This window comes from Saccostrea echinata, unplaced genomic scaffold (assembly GCF_033153115.1).
Source record: "Saccostrea echinata isolate AGI-Se365-2 ecotype Australia unplaced genomic scaffold, CSIRO_AGI_Sech_v1 ptg000025l, whole genome shotgun sequence".
In the NCBI taxonomy this organism is placed as follows: Eukaryota; Metazoa; Mollusca; class Bivalvia; order Ostreida; family Ostreidae; genus Saccostrea; species Saccostrea echinata.
In genome coordinates, this window is record NW_026889774.1 from 19705857 (window position 1) to 19729789 (window position 23933).

Consider the following 23933-nt stretch of genomic DNA (forward strand, 5'->3'; position numbering starts at 1 on the left):
ATGCTAACTCGAGGTTTCATTCAATAAATACATTTACTTGTAGCACTTCCTGTTTTCAGAAAAACCTTCCAACATCGTGAACACGTGCGAGGAACTTTTAATTTTAACTATGTTTTCCTTACCGTTGCTGCGATAACAGTTATATTCTTGTTTTGAAAGGTATAGGTTAATTTAAGCATGGCACAATTGAATCAAAATTGAAATTTGGGCAGTAAATCGGTTGTTCTGGGATGTATATAAAAATTGTACTTCATTTTGACATAACATAAGTGTTGATTGGTAAAAGCTGTTAGAATGCTGGAATATTAAATTACATTTATCATGATAGTTTTCATACTGGAAAAATAATGGAAGGGAATTGATAAATCGATATACTAATAATTAATGGATACTATACAATAATCAGGTTGGGCACACCCCACCAAATGGTCATTTATCCCCCGTTTGGTGGACAATCTCCCATATCGGAGACGAATTTTACTGACCAAATGGTGGACTTCTTTATTCTATTCCAAATCTTCTTAAAATAAAGCAAAAGCGCATTTACTTAGGCATTGGGGAATTTTAGTGAACATATTCGTCGCACAATTAACATAGTTCGGTCGATTTCCCATGTGCAATTTCTCCATAACTTCCTAAAAACGATACCCATAGTTGTCCGTAACAGCCGAACTTCTTGATTACTCGATCAAAAAAAAATTGATTGTGTCTAGTAGGATAAAAATTCTATTTTATCCAGTGGTCTAACTCTTGATAAGTTAAGTTTCAATCGCTTTTTGGATCTTTGTCAATATTTATCTCTATAAAATCCCGTTAAACACGAGCTCCTCATTACTTTAGTGGTATGGTGGGCACTTATTGCTATAAAGTTAAATTTTTCTATACTTGAACGTAATATCTGTTGTTATTTTTCTTTTAGGATGAAGTTGCATATTCCATACGACCTTTTGTGGTTTAATATGTATATTACTGATGAATTTAATATACTTGATAAATAATTTTCAATAAAAGGTTTACAAAGTGATTTTTGCAATTATTCTTGTATTCGTTCGAAGTACATCGTTTTAAAACAATAATTATATCATAATCTAACTTCATTTACTATTTTTTTGGAGAACAAAGCTATTGCGTACAAAATAAAACGAAATAAAGGCGAAAACTTATTTTTCTTTTGATTTTCTAATTGAAAATTGACACTAATGTGCCTCTGTAGTAAAATCCGGCTTTTGACCAGGTTAAAAAAAGATCATCGTTTTTATTGGTTTGCATTATTTGATTGGTTGCCCGGATAATCGAAAGAGAAAGTAAAGAACATGATTGACAGGTGCAGCATCGTTGAAGAAGGAGGAAATGTTCTTTTTAAGTGAAAACGGAGAAAAGTTGTACTTGTTTACATACGTGACATTTTTTGTCAAATTTTTGAACGACACTGCGCAAAAAATTACACGTTGAATTTCCGATTTTTTTCACTCAAAACACCGATAAATATCTATATTTTATATCACATGGTTTAAAATTATGCGCCATTCCACGCCATTCTATGGAATTGAACACAACCATTTTTCTCTCCCAAATGGTCAGTAAAATTCGTCTCCGATATGGGAGATTGTCCACCAAACGGGGGATAAATGACCATTTGGTGGGGTGTGCCCAACCTGATAATTAATGGACAATAACTGTGCAAATATTGGAAGACTATTTAAAAAATAAAATGCTCTCTTTGGTTGTAAGTACGGGAAATAATGTTGCAGCTGATGCAGAAAAATGCATATGTAATTTTTTCTGCAATAGCTGCAACATTAATTCCCATACTAACAAACAAAGAAAGACATTTTATTGTTTTATATTTATATCTGTGCAAATAATCTTTTAAAGTAGGATTAAGTATATTAAATATTGTATTATTGATATGTACGTAATTGTACGTTTCATTGATGGAAGAGCCATTACTCAATAAACATGTACAGGTGGTATGCTTAGCAGTGTTAACTGAATGATAAACGACAATGGTTTCTTCAACAAATAATGGGAGAAAATATTCAGTGGATGTAAATATTCTGTTTTATAGATCAAAAGATGAAGTCAAAGAAGAAAGAAAATGCAGTTGTATATGAGAATGAAACTACATGTATGAACACAGGACCAGAAGCTGACTTTGAATTTTTTAAGAGAGTTCTTGATACAATTCCACCAGCATCCTTTTTTTCTGAGGACACAAAAGAAAAACTTTTGCAGGAGTCAGATGAAAGTGAATCAGAGTCAGATGAAGTAGATGGTATTCAATATTTTACATGTATCAGCGTTTTTTTTTTCGTATATAACTGGTACCGATAAACGGTACCATTCCCCATGCCAAAAAACGTTAATTTTTCCCAATTTTGAGACTAAAAATTCCCAATTCCACTACCAAGCAACAGACTATGATGACGTCATATTTTTTTTATATGAAACATTGTACAAGTTGACTAATTGTTTCACATCCGCTTAAATCGAAAGTAGATATTAGTCGTAATATGGCGGGATCTGTGTAGACAGGGTAGTGTCATACATTTTGACAAATTGAAAGCATGAAAATGCGAAAATAAGGGGACATTGAAAAACAACAAATACTTGTTGTTTATTCTTTAAAACACGGAGTAATAGGTAATGAGGTTGGAATAAACGCAGAATACGTTTCATGTGTTTAAATGACAGAAAATTCTCCTTTGTTCTACTTAGATGCTATTTTTTCCAATTGATGCGGTACCGGACCCTTTCCCAATGGGTAGAAAAATATTGCTGTGTATATTTCAATGATAGTTAGAAATCACATGTTGAATCATTAGAATTGTATAATATTAAAAAAAGATATTTGGGTTTTATTGTTGTAATCAATAAGAGTCAAAATAATTTATTTTGTTGGGTATGTCTATTCCTTAGTCATTAATATATTTGACGACATGGCCTTTAAAGGTGAGCATTGTATTACTCATGAGAAATTTTTATAATCACTTTATACAGAACCTCCTTCATAAATTTAAAATCATAATTGAACTGGAAAATTAGAGGTCTGGTGCACTCAGTATAGACTATGAGGTATCATGACATATCATTCTTCATACTTTTTTTTGTATGTCAGTTGCATTTCTAGAAGAGATTGTAAAGAGAGAGTGCAAGTATTTAAAAATGGGCATATTTTTTTTAAAAGTTATTTTCTTTGGAATTCTCTGCAACAACTAAATCTTTGTCACCTTTATGTTTTGTTTCCCATTATCAATGTCTGCAAGGGGAATTTCTGTTCTTACATGTAAGTATATAGAGCTCACTCTGCTCACTATGAATTCTTCTTTTATCAAATCATTGATGATGCATCTAGTGATGCATAAAACAAGTGATACTGTGTATACTGTTTGTGACAGACTGTATAGTCTGAATAGCCATCAGGTGAAGAATTTTGAATTTGATGCAGGTGAAAGCTCAACACTGATTAAACATGATTCAAAAAATTATGATATTTTTTCTAATATACAGTTGAAATTCATTGCATCAGACATAGATATTTTGAATACTTAGACATGAAGTGAGTTTATATTCCTAACTTTAATATGAATTTGAGTCTCATTATTGTTATCTGGAACCTTCAGTTATCCAGGTTTTGATATTCCTCAGTTATCTAGAAAGTTTTGACAGTCCCTCAGTTATCCAGAATGTTTTGACAATCCCTCAGTTATCTAGAAGGTTTTTACAGTCCCTCAGTTATCTACAACTTTTAGGCCAAATAAAAAAATATGTGTGGTTCCGGTTACCCGACCGTCCCTATTTTATACCCCCGACCCTAAACTTTTTTCCGGCAATTTTCATATTTTTTCCAGAATTTTCTCCGATTTCCATCATTGGCTCCGATATTAGTTTTAGTTTCAGCAATGGCGGCCTCCTTGCAAAACATCACTTCAACACATAGTGCAAGTTTTTAATAGTTTTAAATCCTAAGCAAGCTAGCATGTAGGTGTCCCCTACCAATGTTGACTAGTATATTATCACACCACATCTAAATGCCACTTGCAAAGCAGTGATAGGTATTATTTAGAGAAATTAAGAAAATAATTTTGTAAAAAAAAAAAAAAATACCTACCTTCCTACCCTAATTTTTTTTGGAGGCGTAACCGGAACCACACATATTTTTTTGTTTGGCCTTAACAGTCTCTCAGTTACCTAGAAGGTTTTGATTAGTCCTTGATTATCTAAAAGTTTCTGACAGGCTCTCAGTTATCTAAAACTTTCAACACACTTTATCTATCTTAAAGCTTTTGACACTCTGATTTTGACAGTCCGTTTACTGTATACTGTTTACTGTACTTTAAAATGTGGGCTTTATATTTTAGCGGCTTTGGCATGGATAATGATGCGCTAATTCATGAATACCATTAATAATTACAATAAACGGCGCGGACATGTGTAGCGCTAATTCATGATTATGCCAACCACTCAATACCCAGTGATTGTGCTAAATTTTGAATACATCAATTTATGTACACGTACAGTAATTTGATATGTTGATGTTTGACTCTTTATCCCCTGCCATTGTGTATGTGAGAGGAGTTCTAGGAAAAGTGCACATTCTGCTTTACAAACAAGTTTTGATACTACTTGACTATGAAGTCAATCTAACTAAAATTAGATGTTCTGAATCTGCTACTGCTTCTGAAACATCTAACAACATCCCATTCGGGGTCACAGCAACTTTACCTTTCAACATAAATAAACATGAAAATTTTGGCCCGTCAGATTCAAGCTTCTGTATATGATCATAGGCACTCCCCAGCTTAATTGTAAAAAAAAACATATCTACTATACTATAAACATAACAAGGCATGAAACTAGCCTCCATGTTGGATTCCGCTTAGGGGCACCTTGTTATGTTTATAGTATAGTAGATATGTTTTTTTTTACAATTAAGCTGGGGAGTGCCTATGTATATGATTCTAAAAATAGTTCAATTGCTACATCCTAACATTTCCGATGATCTGTATTTCTGATATTCAGTAGTTTGTCTTTCATCAATTTAAGTTAATTTTGTAAAAACTGAATTCATTTTAATTAGATTGACTATAAAGTCTGTCACAGAATTAAATCTTTCTGGTAAAGATTGTTGGTGATTGCAGTGTTTTCTTGTAGGTTAGAATTTACCGGTAATTAAAATTTGTTTTCAAAGTTTTAATAGCCAGAAACAGTGTCTTCAATTCATTCAGATTAAAAAATCAAAAAACATTCTGATTCAGAAATTTAGTTGCATTTTATGGGGACAATCTTATCAGTATACAGTGATTTTCTCTTCAGAAATATTTTCTTATTAGAAAAGTGAACTACAATACATGTATATATATATATATATGTTCTTCTTGACTTGCAGGATTCATTGTTTGTTTAAATATTTCAGGTGAAGATGTAAAAAAGAGGAAAAAAGAACAGAGATCTAAAGGGGTGAAGAAACAGAAGTTAAATCCCCTGCAAATTAAAACTGTTTCTCAATTACAGTTTGAATCCCAATCAGCTGAAGAGGAGGAGCCATGTATGTAGAGATATGGGTTTTTTAAAGCTTATCTAAGCTATAAGGTCAAGTTATTTTTTTGTCCCCTATATTCGCTGTATGCAGGGGATATTAATTTGGGTCTGTCTTTCTGTCCATCTGTCTGTCTGTGTAATGCTTTAGATTCTGGACGATATCTCAACAACAACAAAAAATCCTTAAGCTTTTGTAATGAAATTTTATATCATAACTCCCTATGACTTAAAGGAGACCCCTAACAATTTTAAAGTCAAAAGGTCAAAGGTCAAAGGTCAAGGTCAGAAATTCACATATTGCATGAAATGGTTTCAAGTTGATAAATTTAGTTCTCTGTTTAGCTTTTGTAAAGAAATTTTTATATATTTTAACTCCTTTTGACTTAGAGAAGACCCCTATTAATTTTTAGCTCACCAGAGCTGAAAGCTCAAGTGAGCTTTTCTGATCACATTTTGTCCGTCGTCTGTCTAGCTGTCTGTCCGTCTGTCCATCAGTCTGTAAACTTTGCACATTTTCGACTTCTTCTCCAGAACCACTGGGCCAATTTCAACCAAACTTGCTACAAAGCATCCTTGGGTGAAGGGAATTCAATTTTTTTCAAATGAAGGGCCATGCCCTCTTCCAAGGGGAGATAATTAAGAATTGGTGAAAATTTGGTGTCATCTTTTAAAAATCTTCTTCTCAAGAACCATTGGGCCAGAAAAATTGAAACTTTGAAGAAACCTTCATTACATAGTGTAGATTCAATTTTGTACAAATCATGACCCCCCGAGGGTAGGGTGGGGCTACAATGGGGGATCAAAGTTTTACATAGGAATATGTAGGAAAATTCTTTAAAAAATCTTCTTCTCAAGAACAACATAGCCACAATTAATCATATTGATACGGAATCATCCTCAGGTAGTGTAGATTCAAGTTTGTTCAAATCATGACCCCCGGGGGTAGGGAGGGGCCACAATGGGGGATCAGAGTTTTACATAGGAATATATAGGAAAAATCTTGAAAAATCTTCTTCTCAAAAACAACAAAGCCACAATTAGTCATATTGATATGGAAGCATCCCCAAGTATTGTAGATTCAGGTTTGTTCAAGGCATCCTCCGGTAGTAGGGTGGGGCCATAATGGGTGATCAAAGTTTTACAAAAGAACATAAATAGAAAATATCTTTAAAAATCTTTTTTTTCAAGAACAACAAAGCCATGGTTAGTCATATTGATACGGAAGCATCTTCAGGTAGTGTAGATTCAAGTTTGTTCAAATCATGACCCCCCTCCCCCAGGGTAGGGTGGCAGACATCTTTAAAATTCCATTTTCTAGAACAGCAAAGCCATGATTAGTTATTTTAAGATAGAAGCATCCTCAGAAAGTTTAGATTCAATTTCATTCAAAACATGGCACCTAGGGGTAGGCCAAGGGTATGCATAGAACAGGCGATCAAAGCTTTACATATGAATATATAGAAGAAATCTGCTGACGAAGAACAGCAGGGCCATATTGACTCAGGTGAGCGTTGTGGCCCATGGGCCTCTTGTTAGTCAAAAGGCCAAAGGTCAAGGTCAGAAATTAATATATTGGTTAAGTAGTTTTCAGATGATATTTTTAGATCTCTTTGAGTCTTTGCAATGAAACTTAAGGGGAAGAATATTTCCAACTGAAGGAAAACCTCTATTGATTTTAAGGGCAAAAGGTGAAAGCCATGGTTAATTGTTCTTTTTCTCTCTCCATTTGCCTCTTATATTATCCTAAAGTGGGGGACATAAAATCCCTGAATTAGCTTGTTCTGATCAAAGCTTAATTCTGTTATTTTTAACTTTTACATTTTTATCTTCTTTTTAAAAATCACAAAACCAATCTCAAACAGTTGGCAAATAGAATCCTTAGTTGTTGGGAATTTATATCTATTCAAATAAATGAACAAATTCTCTTCCAAGGGAAGATTGTTCAAATTAATGAATAACAATTGTCAGCTTTGTCTGAAGATTCTAGACATTCAGTCACATTATACATAACTGAATTTAAATGCTTTATTATACAATACAGATTTATATATGTTGAAATTGCAACCCTTGGAACCAGGGAGAGTAGGCTCGAAGATTTACATACTGTAGGAAAATTCCTAAAAATATTTTTTTCTCCAAAAAAATCAATGCTGTATCTGTCAAATTTATATGCAAGAATCATATCATCCATGTTAAACTTTGTTCAGTTTATGATGCTTGGAGCTTGAATGGGGCCACAGGAAAGGTTCCCATTTTAACATAGGACTATTATAAAAAAAAATCATGAAATTCATGTTTTCCAGAATGGCAAAGCTTTGATTAGTTTAGTTATGAAAGTATTATCATACAGTGCAAATTTTAATTTTGTTCAAATCCTGCCTCTTTGGGATAGCCCATTTTTCAGATCAGCAAGACATAACAAGCATCTCAGTGTAATGTTAGGGTGCGGCATAAGTAGGGAATCATACATAGAAATATTGTACCGTATATGAAAAAAAAAAATTAATTAAAAAAATTTCTCCAGATCAACAAATTTAAAATTTTCTCTACATTTATACAAGTACTGTACCAGTATGCCTATACTATGTAGACTAAGACAAAGTGAGCAAGATGACTTAGTTGAGTGCTGTGGCTCATAGGCCTCTCAATACCAGACAGATTGACACAGTTTGGTAGATTTAAGTTCAACATGAATTGTAGATATTAGAAAAATCTTGATTATTCAGTCAGAAGATGGATTTAAATGTAGCATTATGTATGTAAATAATTACAGATAGCAAAATTAAAGAGAAAAACAAACACAAACACAAAGGAAAAAGCAACAAGAAATCTGATGGAGGGGAAGGAACTCCAGATGTTAGTAAGGCAGCAAGGTTAGAAGCTCTTAGGCAGAAAATGGTGGAAATGCGAAAGCTAAGCAGTGAGTTATTTTAAATTATATCAAACTAATAAATCAAAAATCTTAGGTTTGAATGCTCAAAAATTTGTAATCTGATAGTAGATGGCATGAAAATTGACAATTAACTACTGTCGAGTATTTTCCAGTAATTCCAGTTTTTATAGTGCAAAGTACATTGTATTTGTTAATATGTTTTACTTTAAGTGATTCTTTCACTCTTTGTCAGAAATTATATGAAAAAGCATTATTTTAATAGTTCTGCAGGATCATGTCACGTGATACAATCATGGTAGCTGACACTGTTCAATAACTGTTGATACAATTTTTTTTTACCAGAGGAAAGAAAATTAACTCCGACAGAATTACAAGAAAAGAAAAGACTCCGAAGAAAAGAAAGCAAATTAAAAAGTAAAGTCAAGCGCAAGAAGAATAAAAACCCTGTGTTAAAAGCTAGTGGTCCCGTGAATGGTGATGTTGTGACCGGTTACAAATCCCCGGAGCGTCCATCAGTGATGGACAAGGGTGGTAAACTTGTGTTTAGTAAATTTGACTTCACAAAGAATGATGAGAAGGAAAAACATAAAAATTCTCTACATGGGAAAGACTTTAAGAGACTCCTAGAAAATATTGAAAAGAGGAAATCAAAGGTGGAGAATATGAAGGAAAAAGATGCAGAAAAAGCAAAGAAAATGGAGCAAAAGAATGCTTGGCAAAGTGTCATGCTCCGGGCAGAAGGAGAGAAGGTTAAGGACGATCCTGCTTTGTTAAAGAAAGCCTTGAAAAAGAAGGAGAAAATGAAAGAGAGAAAGAAGGCAAAGTGGACAGAGAGACAAGATGCTGTGAATAAAAAGATGGAAAAGAGACAGGAAAAAAGACAGAAAAATATACAAAGCAGGAAGCAGAGCAAGAAGGACAAGAAAATAAAATTGGCGAAAAAGAAAGGCAGGATGGTGCCAGGGTTTTAACTCTGTATATTGATTATTTTCCTGGCCTTTTTTAAAATTCTATTATGAAGACTGTTATAAATTTGAATGAAGTCAAATGAAGACATGCTTACTTGTTATGTATCAAGTGCCCATTCCCACTAACATTTTGTAGAAGCAGTGAATTTTTGAAGAAAAAAAAAATGTTGCTAAATGTGTAAACATTAAACTTGCTTCACAAAATGTTTACAATTTTTATCAATGTGTTAGTGACTCTACACAAAACTTATTTTTGTATTTACATTCATTTGCAAGTGTATAGTTATTTCTCATTACTGGTACATTGAATGTCAATCTTCAGGATTCTCATGAATGTATGCAGTTACATGTATCAAGAATGTTCATTATTGCTATTTTAAAAAAAAAAAAAGATTTTACACAAGCCTTGTATAGATCTCTTAGGTGATTGTGATGAGCTTTCTAGCAAAACTTTCAAAGTGCAAGTTTTGAATGAATTACTAAACAACTTAATAAAATGCAGATTGAGATAAAACATATTCAGTGTACATGTATCATGTATCTAGAATAAGATTTTCTTCAGTGAAGTAAACACATGGAAATACAAGAATGGGTTAATATTTGAAGCCATCAAAAGGAAATGTGTGCATTAATATAAAGCTTAACAAGGTTAAGTATGTTTTTGTTTTAGCTGAATTGATATGTTGGTGATTTAGGCACAGTCTATATTTTGCTAATTCATATCTTCAATGTCAAAATAAATAATACTCAAATTCACAAATAATGAAAAATAAGAACACACTGATAACACTTATTCATGATTGCACTGAACAGTCTTTGACTTGTAGATGACCTAATTTTCAAGTGACATCATGGCACACAAATGGGAAAATTGACAAACATGGAATTTTTGCATGATCTGTGCAAATTTTGTTCAATTCCTGAAAGTATTAAGTTTCAGGTTTTGGAACCTAAAAATCTACTTTTATGGAGAAAATTTTTTTTTTGTATGGCCCAAGACAAAAATACTGCTTTACTTCTTCCTCCTTATTGTTTAGTAAAACCAGAGTGAAAATAAACAAAGGACATTTACTTGAAATATATTTATATTCCTCAACCCCATTTTACAGAAGGAATTACTAAATTTTGATGCAAAATAGTTTACAAGAAAGAAACTTTTTAAAACAACTGAATCTAGTGCAGGTGATATACACTGTACTACTTTGAAAGTTGGTAATGAAAGAGAAGATTCAAAATATAGATGCATGAAAACATTTTGCTTTATCGGAATATTAGGAGCTTCTAGGGGCCAAAGTTGAATGGCAAAAAAACTGTTATGTCCATATCAGGCATGCTTTGAAAATGTCTCCATTTATATAAGTGTTTGAATATTTACAGTGCAGTTTATTTCTTACTATTTAACTGAATAATCAATGAAACACAAAAAATTTTCATTCGAGAGAGAGAGAGAGAAAAAAAGATCTTCATTCTTGCAAAAAACAAAACAAAAAAAACAAAAAAAAAACATCAAAAAAGCTCATTTAATAACAGTCGGAATATGTTTTCCTTATGATTCAGTTAGCTTCTATACACTGTTTTTAGAGATACATCTTAAATAACCGCGTATGTCCTTTTGGGGGGGGGGGGGGCTTAAATATAAATAACCGTGTATGTCCGGGGGGGAGGGGGGGGGGGTTAAAGAGGTCTTCACACATACTACATGTATTTATAAATGTATGATGTCTCAGAGGTAACATGAATATGAATGTCGAGTATTGCAACGACTTAATCAATGACGCATGTTTTGATGACATGTAAAGTTCCACGTGGAATTCTAAATTTAGTAAGATGTTTATTCCGGAAATTAATTTCCTAATTATTTATGTGGAGTATTGAGGAAGATTCACATAACATTTTTTTTTTCATATTTAAGGAAGATATAACTAATTGCATTAATGCAAGGCTGTCTTGCATAAATAAGCGGAATCTTGGATAACAGGATTTTGTATCTTTTTTTTCACTATTCCTGAAAAACAGTTTGGTTTTAAATTTAGTCACGACCAGAAGATAAAATCCACGAAATCCAAGAGGGAGTGAACGATTATCGGATAGCTACTAAATTAAAGATAGGATTCAGTTCATTACCATCTAAAGGTACTGTATATTATATGTTATTTCTATTATTGACATTTATCAATTAACGATACAGTACTATTCGAAGAAAGTGAGGCCTTAGTTTATCTCTACAGCTACATAAGCTAGTTGGCCCGAATTTCCTTTAAAAGAAAATCTAGACACTATCAAAATCTGGGTAAGATTGAGGTATAATGGGAGTGTTAATATACATGTATACATTTGATTTCATGTTTCACCAATGAAGTCGTACATAACCGTATTATGTTTTGTGTTTGGTGACTTATTTTTTAATACAGGGAATTAATTACACAGGGAAATAAATAAAAGGTTGTATAATTTATCATTATGTATACACACACTCCCTTGTCCCCAGACCCACAGGGGCTAGTAACATACTATGATTTTATGGGAACCAATCATGGTTACGTAAACCTTCAATTTACGGCGATACTTTAGTAAATTACGCAATTTAATTAAAATTAGATGTTCCGAATCCGCTACCGCTTCTCAAACATCTAACAACATCCCATTAGGGGTCACGTCAGAGCGACCTTTCGATTACCCAATGAAATTGCCGTCTCTGAAATCTTGACTGATAGTTCGGATGCGTTTCTTTTTTTACTGCCACACCTAAACGCCCGAGGGGTTTCGTAGTAAACAAAATATGCACGGTAAAGACCGTGCTATATATAAACGTGACATGCGGGATATAAAGATGTATACATGTAGTTTGTGCATTTTCGTTTGCATTATTCAGGTAAGAATGCCAAATTGGCAGACTATACGTTCAATTTATACCAAAATTACTTTAATTCAACGTAAAACAGTCTACTGAGCATTAATAATGTAAAGATGTAGCCGTGGAACTAATTTTAGGATCGTATACAGAAGGTTGAATCTGATTTGCCAAAATTTTTATGTTTATTCCTAATCGAAAGGTCGCTCTGACGTGACCCCTAATTGGATGTTGTTAGATGTTTGAGAAGCGGTAGCGGATTCGGAACATCTAATTTTAATTAGATTGGTAAATTACGGTGATCCTTTAAGCTGGGAAATGCATATAATAAGAGAAATAATACCTGAAGCGAGCGACAAAAAAGTGTCGCCATAAATCGGAGGTTTTTACAATGCATGGATCTGTAGCTCTCTGGTTTGTCTGTCTGAATTTTCTCAACCACAGAGCTACAGTTCTGCAGCTAGTAAAGGGTTCTCAAGTTATTGAGCAATTAATATCTTCCTATGTCTAGTTTGGCCTATGACCTTTGACCTTGTGACCTCAAATCAACAAAGGTAATCCACTCCAGGGGTATTAGTGTACCAAGTTTGATGGCTGTCAAGCAAAGTAATAAAACATCAACATTCACTTTAAATAGAGAGGAAAAACATTTGACAAACAGTAACAAAACATTAAAAGTAAACAAAGGTGCTGCAAAGATTTTCATAAAGATAACTTGATAGTAAAAGGTGAGATTGAGATTTTGATCTTAAAATTAAGCTTGGAAGGAATGTACTACAAAGCTTTGATTTGATATTACTGGAAACCACATATTACAAGTACATTGTAAATAAATATATCTTTATACATGTTCTATGTGTATGATCATACTTAATCTATATATCATGCACAACATTAAGTTCTTTGCTCTTTTACAACTCCCTTGCATTTGAATAGTGAATATCCATGAAAGTCTGGATATTTTTGAAGAGCCAGCATAGACATATATCTGGAATGCACAAAATCTACAATGAGAGAAAAAGTATCATTTTAGATCTGACAGCATATTTACCAGTATACACCAATTGCAAAACAACAGGCATGGATGTATTGAATTAGTTTATTGCTCTCAGTTGACATGAACCAAAATACTGTTTTTCTACATTAATTGTATCACATAACATCCTCTTTTGACAAAGTAACATTGTCATTTTTCTTAAGGATGAAGTGAAATTGCACTCAGCCTCTGAATGACTTCATTGATTGTAAAGATTGATACAGGGCAGTTGTAGAGGGGTTTTTTTTGGTATTGATTATACAGTAACACCAGTCATAGAATATTCTGGTCTTCATCTGATTGAGTTGATTCTGGGCTTATTATCACATGTTACATCAATTTTAGATGTGACACAATGACCTTTTTGCATTGTTTTTGAGAACCAACATGATGAAGAGGAAAATAATGTGAAAATACTGTCATATGCTATCACACACATGGTAAACATTTGAAAATAGAAATTATTGGTTATGTATTTGATCTGATCTCAAGTTAAAAAAAAAAAATAAGTGTTTGATGAGATGACTATGTTAGATAATTTCCTGATTCACGCATAACCAAAAATAGGTCAATCTCCTGTTTAGTGCCAGAATTATGTAGATTAAATAAATGTCAAAAATAAGTAGAGTTATATAAGGAGATTTTTTCTGTAGCTCTATCAGTTCCAATTATTAATGCTATATAAAGTAGTATTCCTGTTGGCATTTATATTGTTCAAAAAGTATAATGCTTGTTTCTTGGTCGAGTAGACAATGTTGCATTTTTTTCTGACACTATATGCCTGGTAGGTATATAAAGAAAAAAAAATCAATTGATTGAAGTGGTGTATATTTTGCCCATAGTATCAGTATCTGGTCAGACACTTAGTATAATTTAGATTTTATGAAGCAGATACCAGTATTCACATCATGATGTGGTTTAGTAAAGATCCAATTTATTGGATTCAGAGTGATTTTATATGATTTTATCTATTGGTGTTGATTTACCATCGTCTATTGTCTGAAAATTTCCAAATCTGTTGACACAGCTTTCATGAGTATCCAATCTTCTGTAAATGTTTATATTGACTTAATTACATTTCTGAATATGTAGGTATATTTGCTACCATTACAGCACATTCTGTACTGGTATTGATTGTCAACTTGTTAAGTGGACTATATGTTGGCGTATTCATTGGCGGGACTGGTACATTGGTCTTTATGTGTATGGGATATCAGTTGGAGACCATTTTATACTTTGGGATGTCATCAATCTCATGCTGTGGGATGTCATCTTTCACTAGGGAATTCCCAGTCCTCATTAGCAAGAGGAAAATCAATAAAATTACCAGATTTTATGAAATATACGACATCTCTATTTGATTGACCCTGGAACTTGTTGTTTTCTTTCCCCAAATTGCGTAAGACTGAAATGGCTTAAAAAATACATCAAACTGTCTAACTGTGACAAAAAGTAATAAGTTTTGCACAAATCCAGGGAATTCTGATGTAGTGTGCTTGATACATTGTGGCATGAAATCAATAAACAGCAACAGGTTTTTGATTCTGTCTTTGAGTCAATTCTTTACCGTAATCAATAGAAACTTTGGCTTTGTAAATTCAAATTGGAAGCTTGTCTTTGTAACTATTTTGAACATTAGAGCTTTAATTTATTTTGTTTGTAACTCCAGATGGCAATGAAAGCAGGGAAATGTCCGACGGATGAATTGTCCACTACAAATTATGCTATCACCTCTCCTCATGACATAGATGACCAACAATGCAGGTACATGTATATATTTTTCCTTTTATATTTTTAGCTTTAAGTTACCCAGAGATAAAATTTAACATTTTTTAGCACCTATTTTCTTTAACTGCTGAATTTATAAAGACTTAAAGAAATAATTTTAATTGAAGTTACTATATGGCAATGCCTATATTCTGCTAAAACTACAGTATGTGTGCACCCCTTCCCCCCTTTTTTTGGCAGTTCCAACAGAGATAGAAACTATGGCTAAAATGTGTTTACTTTTAAATACTAGCTAAAGTAAAGCAGAGTTAGAAACTGAAAAAAATATTTTTATGTTTTTTTTAATTAAAATTTATGCCTTTGACATTGAATTTGGGGACATGTGTTTGTCTAATTCTCTTGACCACATATTTAAACCCACAAGGTCAAAGTTTTTGGAGGTGATATGTTAAGGCCCTCTGTTTATAAACTAATCTGATAAAATTAGACTGACACCTTGACTATTGGATAAAACGGAACCCACTATAATACAAATTTTTGGAGACTAACAAATCCCCACTCATGAAATATGTATCTCATGGATATAGAATTCTCATAGTTTTTATTATTCTTAATTTAGACATGTAGAAATTTACACCTCTCCACATATGAAGTTTGTATTCTCTGTGAAGAACTGTGATCGCATGCAGCAAGGCTATGTGGGGTTTAACTTGATGCAAGTAAGTTTTCTGGAGTATTTTATCAGGTATTTTTATTATTTTATTTTCATTTTTTCTCCTTTCTAGAATTATAAATGAATAATTCCTTAATATAACAATAAATATGCAGAAGTTTTGTTTCTAAATGACATCCTATGCCTGATAATAGATGTCAGGCATTTTTCATTCTTAAAGGGTTTTTTTTTTCTTTTTCAGAGAAGATGGGCAAATATTTCACTGAATCAAGAGTTAACAGTAAAAACTTATAAATTCAATCCCAAAACAGACACAATAGGCACCATTGTAGTGGAGGTGGACTTCCTCCAGAAGAAAAAGTAAGAGGATTTGTTCATTACTTGTATAAATATCAAATATTTTAAATAATCTCTTTATTTCTTGTTGATGATATGACTATTTCTTTAAAAGATAACATAGGGTAATTATAATTTTAAATTCAATAACTGTGTGGGTAAATTTTGTTTTTACATGCTGTTCTTGCAGCGCTAATTCAGATCCACATGACACAGACAAAATGGCAGCCGAGTTTCTGATGCAGTTCAATAACATGGCCTTCACAGAGGGTCAGAGTTTGGCTTTTCAATTTGCTGACAAAAAATTACTGGTCCTCACTGTCAAAGAGATAGAAGGTACTACAGTCTAATTTCTTTATCTGCATTTAATAATTGTTTAATACTGTAAACCAACTATTATTCGCATCATCTTTTATTCGCAAATCGTCAGTTTGAAATCAATCAGTGACAATTAATTTTCGTGACTGAGGAAACATTCTCTACAAATACAAAGCAAAATAATTGGTTCGCAGCGACTAATATTCGCGAGTTGAAGTAGGACGCTGAACTCGCGGATATTTCTCGCACACGAATTAAAGTTAGCTTACAGTAAATGGTTACCAAGGTGAAAGAGAAATTTTTGAATTATGGAGAAAAGAAAGTGACTTCCGATCGTACATTTTGATTGTATGATGACACTTTTCCTTGTTTTTTTCCTAGTGAAAAGATGCCCAGCACTATTATATTTGAGTGATACAAGAAAATTGAAATCTAAAATGTTTTAAAAAGTGTGAGATATTGAAAATTATTTTGCAGTAATTGATTTTACCAAAATGAAAGAGGGGGGCACTGGAACTTCAAAGAGGGTAAGATTTTTTTTTTTAAGATTTGATTGGGTAATTTGTGTGGAACAAATTTTGCAATTCTGTGTCCATTTTGTAGAGCACTTTATTCATAGTCTGCTGTTGTGATGTCATGTATATTGTTGAGTAAAATTGTATATTTTTTTCCCAGGCACATTTAGGTTTGTTGACACCTAACACAACAGTGGTGTTTGAGAAAGCAGATACATCCACAATTAATTTAACAGGAAAGTCTAAAAGGTGAGTATACAATGCACTGATAAAAAAAATTGTTCCAACTTATGAAATATTTATGGATTTTTTCTGATTTATGCAAATTTTTCATCTTTACATGTCACATGCATGTACATGTATATAGTGTGCAAAAATTTACATGCATATCAATCTGAAAACATAGCATTTTTCTCTTGCATTTTTTTGCATACAAGTCAGTGAAGAAAGTTTACCTAAATTTGATGAATATTTACTGTTTTTCTTTAGTAAGCAGGCCTTTACCTCCATAATCAATCCTGACTGGGACTTCAATAAGATGGGTATTGGCGGTCTGGATAAAGAATTCTCAGCAATATTTAGGAGAGCTTTTGCCTCTCGAGTTTTCCCACCAGAAGTTATAGAACAGTTAGGTAAGTTGTCTTCCTGATGTCCCCTCTGACTTTTCCATTGTTATTTCCAGAAATTTGACCTTGATGGCAAGTATACTTAAAAAAACACATTGCATCGAATCTAAAATATTTAATGTAAACTCATATGAATCTATATACATTTTTTATCCATCTATATTTTTTATACTATAAAATCACTTATTTTCGTGGGTTCAAATTATTATGGTTAAAGAAAAAATTACTGGTTAGAGGGGATTTCTTTTTGTGGTTACAGTAGAAACTATATAGTGCAGTATGAAATTTTGCGGAGGATAGGAATTCATGGGTCTCTTCATACCATGAAAACAATGAAAATCCCCCCCCCCCCCCCCCCCCCCGCAAGACTTAGTGATTTCACAGTATTTCAATAATTGAAATACACTTGTGTTGCATTCTGTCATCGGCATGATAACATAGGAATTGGCTGCAGGAAAGGCCATAATTTAATTTCACAAATTGTGAAGAATGTGATGAGGTTTTTTTTTCTCTCCTTAAGTACATGTATTTAAAATTTGATTTTAATTTTTCTGAAGTACAAATTCAAGCATAATTTAAATGTAATTTTTTTTTTTTAGGAATGAAGCATGTGAAAGGTATTCTACTTTTTGGTCCCCCAGGAACTGGAAAAACTTTAATGGCAAGGTACTGATTAAAAGCTTCCTTTCACAAAGTGTATTTTAAAGAGATTTTATAGAAAAAAAATCTAATTCTTCTCATGAAAAAAAGTTTATGTCCTATTGGCAAACTTCACTTATCTTACATGGGCTGAATGTTAACGTTTAAATTTATATATTGTGCATTTGTGTAAGTATGAAAAATTCACATGTATATGTATAATACTTATTAGATTTTTATCTTGACTCTAAATGTATTCCATTCATATGAATTTGACAGACAAATTGGAAAGATGTTAAATGCCAGAGAACCTAAGATTATAAATGGACCACAGATTCTAGATAAATATGTCGGAGAGTCTGAGAAAAACATCAGAATGCTGTTTGCAGATGCCGAAGAAGAAGAACAAAGGGTAGGAAATTTGAAAACTCCATTTATGAGTAAGCAAAATTTTGAACTGAAATATCTTTCAGTAATAATTTTAAGTTTCCTTTTGCAGTGTGGTCCTCACAGTGGTCTACACATCATCATTTTTGATGAGATAGATGCCATTTGTAAATCCAGAGGGTCTGTGGTAAGTTGAATTGTTTCATATGTTTTGTAAAGTCTTTTAGGTTCACTTGATTTTTCTTCTAAAGAAATACTGTGTATACAATTATTTTTTCCTTCATGATGATTTTCACACTAAATGAATTTAATGGGATTTTTTTACATGTTAAATTCAAGATTTTATATGCAGATCTTGAATTGTTTTTTTAATCTGCTTTCACTGCAGTTTTAATTAATTGATTTCTCTGTCTGCAATAAGCAGTGAGATTGGAAGTGCAAAAGCTGTAAACTGTATCTGAAACTTGAAATCTCTTGACATTGAAATGTGGATCTTATTTGATGACAGGCTGGAAACACAGGGGTTCATGACACAGTGGTAAATCAGTTGTTGTCAAAGATTGATGGTGTTAATCAGCTGAACAACATCCTTGTTATAGGTAAAACAACATCAACAAGAGAAAAAAAAAGTTTTTTTTTTTTTTAAAAGTACCATCATCAGTTAAAGAATCATTTCAAATATGATATTTCAATAGCTCATATTTATATACTAGTATTTTAAATATTTCAGGAATGACCAACAGGAAAGATATGATAGATGAAGCTTTAATAAGACCAGGCAGATTAGAAGTTCAGATGGAAATTGGTTTGTGATTCTTGTAATAATTGATAATATTTTAAGAACTGCACCATAGAGTTTTTATTACTACAAACAATAGCGGAATTTCTAGCAATATTTGTTTCAATTTAATGACAAAAACAAAAATCCTTTTGTCACACAGGTTTACCAGATGAACAGGGCAGAGTACAAATTTTAAATATTCACACATCTACAATGAGAGAAAACGGAAAGCTGTCCCCAGATGTTGATATAGAGGAGCTGGCTGCCATGACTAAGAACTTTAGTGGAGCCGAGATTGAAGGCTTGGTAAAGGCAGCACAGTCCACAGCCATGAACCGACTGATCAAAGCTACCAGCAAGGTGGAGGTGGATCCAGACGCCGTGGAGAAACTACTGATCACAAGGAAGGACTTCATGCATGCTCTGGAATACGACTGCACACCTGTAAGTGACAAGTTTATAATTGGAAGAAAAATTGTCTGAAAAATTTTGTTTAATTTTCAAAGATACATGTATTTGTTCTATGCAGCAATGCTGAAAGGTTAATTTTGTATTGTATATTACATGTACCTAAATGTGGAGAACTGAAAACAAATAATTTGCTCTGAAGAAATTTTTGAACACATCAAACTAAGTATTTTTGAGATTTTCCCTAAAAGTGTTATTTCATTTTGATAGATAATTATGTACGTTATACATATTTGAAGTTCAAAATATTTCTTGTGATTTAGGCATTTGGAAGTAGTAAGAAAGAGTTTGAGAAATATATATCCAATGGAATCATTACTTGGGGGGATCCTGTTCACAGAGTGTTGGAGGATGGGGATCTACTGATATCACAGGCGAAAACTAGTACTACCACACCTCTAGTCACAGTACTTGTGGAAGGTAGGTATTCAAAGGGAGCAAATTTACTGTAAAATGATTTGAAATCACTCATTGTCTTATCAAGTGAATACTGTCATTTTCATTGAAATTTGGGTTTTCTGGCTTTAATTTGTTTATTTCTTAAATTAATTTCACCACTTTGTTATATTGTTGGCTTTATTTTGGCCCCGTCGGCCCCTAAAAAAAACTTTCTGTTGGAGTACTGAACATTCAATAGGACACATCCAGTTTCTTTTTGTATAGAGGAGGTCAAATCTTTGATAACAAGTACTCTGGAAGTTTTATTGGTGTATTTTACTTATAGGTCCACCAAACAGTGGGAAAACGTCCCTTGCTGCACAGATAGCCAAAAACTCTGACTTCCCATTCATCAAGGTGATCAGTGCAGAGAACATGATTGGTTTTACAGAACCTGCTAAATGTCAGGCAATAAAGAAGGTAAACTCCTAAATAAAATCAATATTGACTCTTTGAGTTGATGGTAGCATAGTCAGCTAAACTTTGCATTCGGTTCTTAGAAATGCTATGCAAATAAAAAGAATATGAATGTTATTGTTATAGTCATTGAAGTAAATGCTGTGTTATACAGCAAAAAAGTTAAAGCTTACAATCGTGTATTAAAAGTATGTTATTATGATGTGAAAACAGAAAATGTGATTCAGGAAAAAGTGCATCTTAAAATTTATTGAACATTTATTTACTTGAATGAACATTTAAATTCTTATCTTTGGTGCACTTATTTATAGATGTTTGATGATGCATACAAATCTCCACTAAGCTGTATCATTGTTGATGACATTGAAAGACTTTTAGGTATGTCTTTTTATAAAAACTATTTCTGGCAAGTGAAGAGAAATTTCACTAGAACAAGTTTATTCTCACCAGATAACTGGTAATAGAATTCATATTCATATTTATGATTTCAGACTATGTTCCCATTGGTCCACGATTTTCTAATCTAGTCCTGCAGGCTCTGTTGGTGCTCCTAAAGAAAGCCCCACCATCGGTAATTATTCATTATTCCTATAAAAGTACTTATAAAGATGTAAAAGCAGATGGTACATGTACATATAGTGGCAGGGATGGGATGGTCAGTAATATACTGTGGAATCATTTAAATCCAAGTCAATGTTTGTGGGCAAGCAAAATTGTATTGGTTCGTGGGGATGTGATTTCACGACAGCTCATTTATTTGGTAGAATCTGTAAATCAGTATGTTGACAAAATAACCGTTTGAGGGGTAAGGTATGACCATGAAATCCACAAACATTGGTTCCCCATGATTATTCCACTGTAATACAATGTATTAACTGTTGTATTTACACTGTCATAGTATATCTTCTGTGAATAACTTGGCCACCTGTATCAATGTACCCTTGTGATATTATACATGTTGTTTGGTAATTTAGGGTCATAAACTTTTGGTGATTGGAACTTCAAGTAGGAAAGATGTTCTCCAGGAAATGGATATGGCACAAACATTCGGGACAATTATACATGCCTCCAATATCTCCAGTAGTGAACATCTAATGGCAGTCCTGGAGAATGTGGATGCCTTCAACAGCAATGAACTGGAAATTCTCAAAAGGAAAACCAGTGGAAAGAGGTATACAGCAGTAACTCACCCCAAAAAAAAACTTTTACATGTGAATATTATTAATAATGTTTTGGAAAACATTGTCAATTTAAAGGAATTCCATACAATGATTGGGAGAGATCTAACATCGGTATTCTTGCTTGCTGCTGCATTCATTTTCCTATCTCAATAATTTTTTTAAAATCAAATTTAATAATATATAGCCATTTTTTTTTTATATAAAAATCCTGCTTATGTTGAATGTTAGAAATCAGATGAATTTAAATAAAATTTCTTTGTTTTCTACAGGTTGTGGATTGGTATAAAGAAATTGCTAGTTCTTATAGAAATGGCCAGACAGGTGAGCACTGATTAGAATTTAAAGTGAACAATATTTATATACATGCATGTACATATGAAAGCACCAATACCAAGGAAACAGATTCACTCATTGCTCCAAATGGGAAAATCTTTAATGATACAAATTTTAAATTCTATTTCTGAGAAGCTTGTATATATATGTACATTACATTATTATTATCCATGATAATGCATGAATTGGAATGACATATTCATTTGACATACTAGGATTCATATGTGCCACAGTCACTTAAAAATATATTGGCACAGTGTCCTTTCTAATTAACACTTTTCAGTATTAAAAGTTTGATAAATATTACAGTGTTAAGAATAGATAAAGAAAGAATGTAACTTCAGTGGTAATAAACTTGCAAAGTGTGGATTAGAAAATCAAAAATTTAAACAAGTTACAAATTGGGTTTCTCAGTTATCCATCACAGGCTTGGAATGGTGTGAGGATTTATAGGCAAACGTTAATACTTGTGAACAATATTCGCAAAGCAGTTTATAAAAAAGCATAAACTGTTCCAACCAAGATGATATTAGTATAACTTGGGTAGCAATTGATTTTATTCCTTATAATTTAATTTAATCATTAAGTGTACAAATTATGACAATTTTCTTTTTCAAAAATGCCTTCAAATTGTACAAATTTTAAATGTAATGTCAACCAGATTTATACATTTTTCAACACAGGTTATTTAAATGATTTTTTTTTGTATTCAATCAAATGGCATTTTACAACCTGAATTAAATTAAATTGTACATGTATTATCATAAGAAACATGAAATTATACAACAGAGCTACAGTTCACAAAGAAGATGATTTATAAATTATTCATGAATGAAATGGAAAGTGCCATCAATATCTTATTGATTTTCTTGTTTTGCATGATTGGCACACACACAAAATAAAATGAATCACAATTTGGAAATCTATCTGTGAACAAATGTTCATTAAGGGTACAGAAATGTCTTACACTATATAATGCAGCAATAGAAGTTTCTTGAGCAAAATACATTCATGGTTTGTTTTGCATTCATTAGACTTAACAAAGATTGGTCTTATAATTGCTTTGCATCGATCATGAGATAAAACTGCAGTAAAGTTTGGATCAAGGGGTTAACGAATATATTAAATTCTGTTTCCAGTTTTCAAATGAATGAACAGTTTCACTTTTAGAAAGACAGCTCTTTTCCAAATTAAATGAACTGTATCTTGTCAATGAAACATAATTTGACAAGTGAAATTTATTTCCATTGACAAATGTTGTTGATACTTTTCAGATTGACGAGTCACATAGAATCCCCAAGTTTCTGTGTGTTTTGGAAGAGGAGGGTGGACTAGAGATGACTGTTTAGAATATACTTTATTATTATTTATAAATATTGTGATAGATTTAATGAAAAATGTTGTTGCTGCTTATGAAGTGCATAATTGTTATCTTTTCAGAATCTAAACCTACAGTCATGTTTAGTAACTTTAGTGAAGTTTAGTTATTTATATGTCTCGGTACATTAAAATGACAGTCATATGCACATATTCTTAGAAATGAATGTTCAGAAATTAGAACTACTTGTACTATTGGTGTGAAGCAGATATTAAAAATAGTGTTGAAAATACAGCATGAAGATTAAAAGCATGCTGCTAAATGTCATTGACAGGGAATAATTGTGAACATAGCAGATGTTTATAACAAAAGCTGATTTGTGACTTTTTGTTGTGTTCATATTGAATATAGAAAGTGTTTCTGATTGGAGCAAACTTATTTCATTAAAGATTTGTCAGCAGGAATGATTCCTGGTTTCTCACAAAT

General features: G+C 32.4%; 2 protein-coding genes across 2 annotated transcripts; both read left to right on the top strand.

Moving 5' to 3' along the window:
• Positions 1-41: 41 nt before the first annotated feature.
• On the top strand, positions 42-9552 carry LOC133192116 (uncharacterized). The gene is made up of 5 exons (XM_061327984.1): positions 42-159; positions 2069-2275; positions 5417-5548; positions 8315-8461; positions 8777-9552. Exons 2-5 carry the CDS (start codon positions 2077-2079, stop codon positions 9403-9405), a joined length of 1107 nt encoding a protein of 368 aa, XP_061183968.1. The 5' UTR covers positions 42-159; positions 2069-2076; the 3' UTR covers positions 9406-9552.
• Positions 9553-11460: 1908 nt separating this feature from the next.
• On the top strand, positions 11461-23527 carry LOC133192113 (vesicle-fusing ATPase 1-like). The gene is made up of 21 exons (XM_061327980.1): positions 11461-11535; positions 14959-15053; positions 15637-15736; positions 15932-16050; positions 16217-16362; positions 16822-16871; positions 17020-17108; positions 17349-17491; positions 18085-18151; positions 18404-18536; positions 18624-18698; positions 19020-19110; positions 19242-19316; positions 19453-19736; positions 20024-20180; positions 20485-20618; positions 20927-20993; positions 21107-21186; positions 21590-21786; positions 22066-22117; positions 23404-23527. The coding sequence occupies exons 2-21, from the start codon at positions 14959-14961 to the stop codon at positions 23476-23478; spliced, it is 2229 nt and encodes a 742-aa protein (XP_061183964.1). The 5' UTR covers positions 11461-11535; the 3' UTR covers positions 23479-23527.
• The last annotated feature ends 406 nt before the right edge of the window (positions 23528-23933 follow it).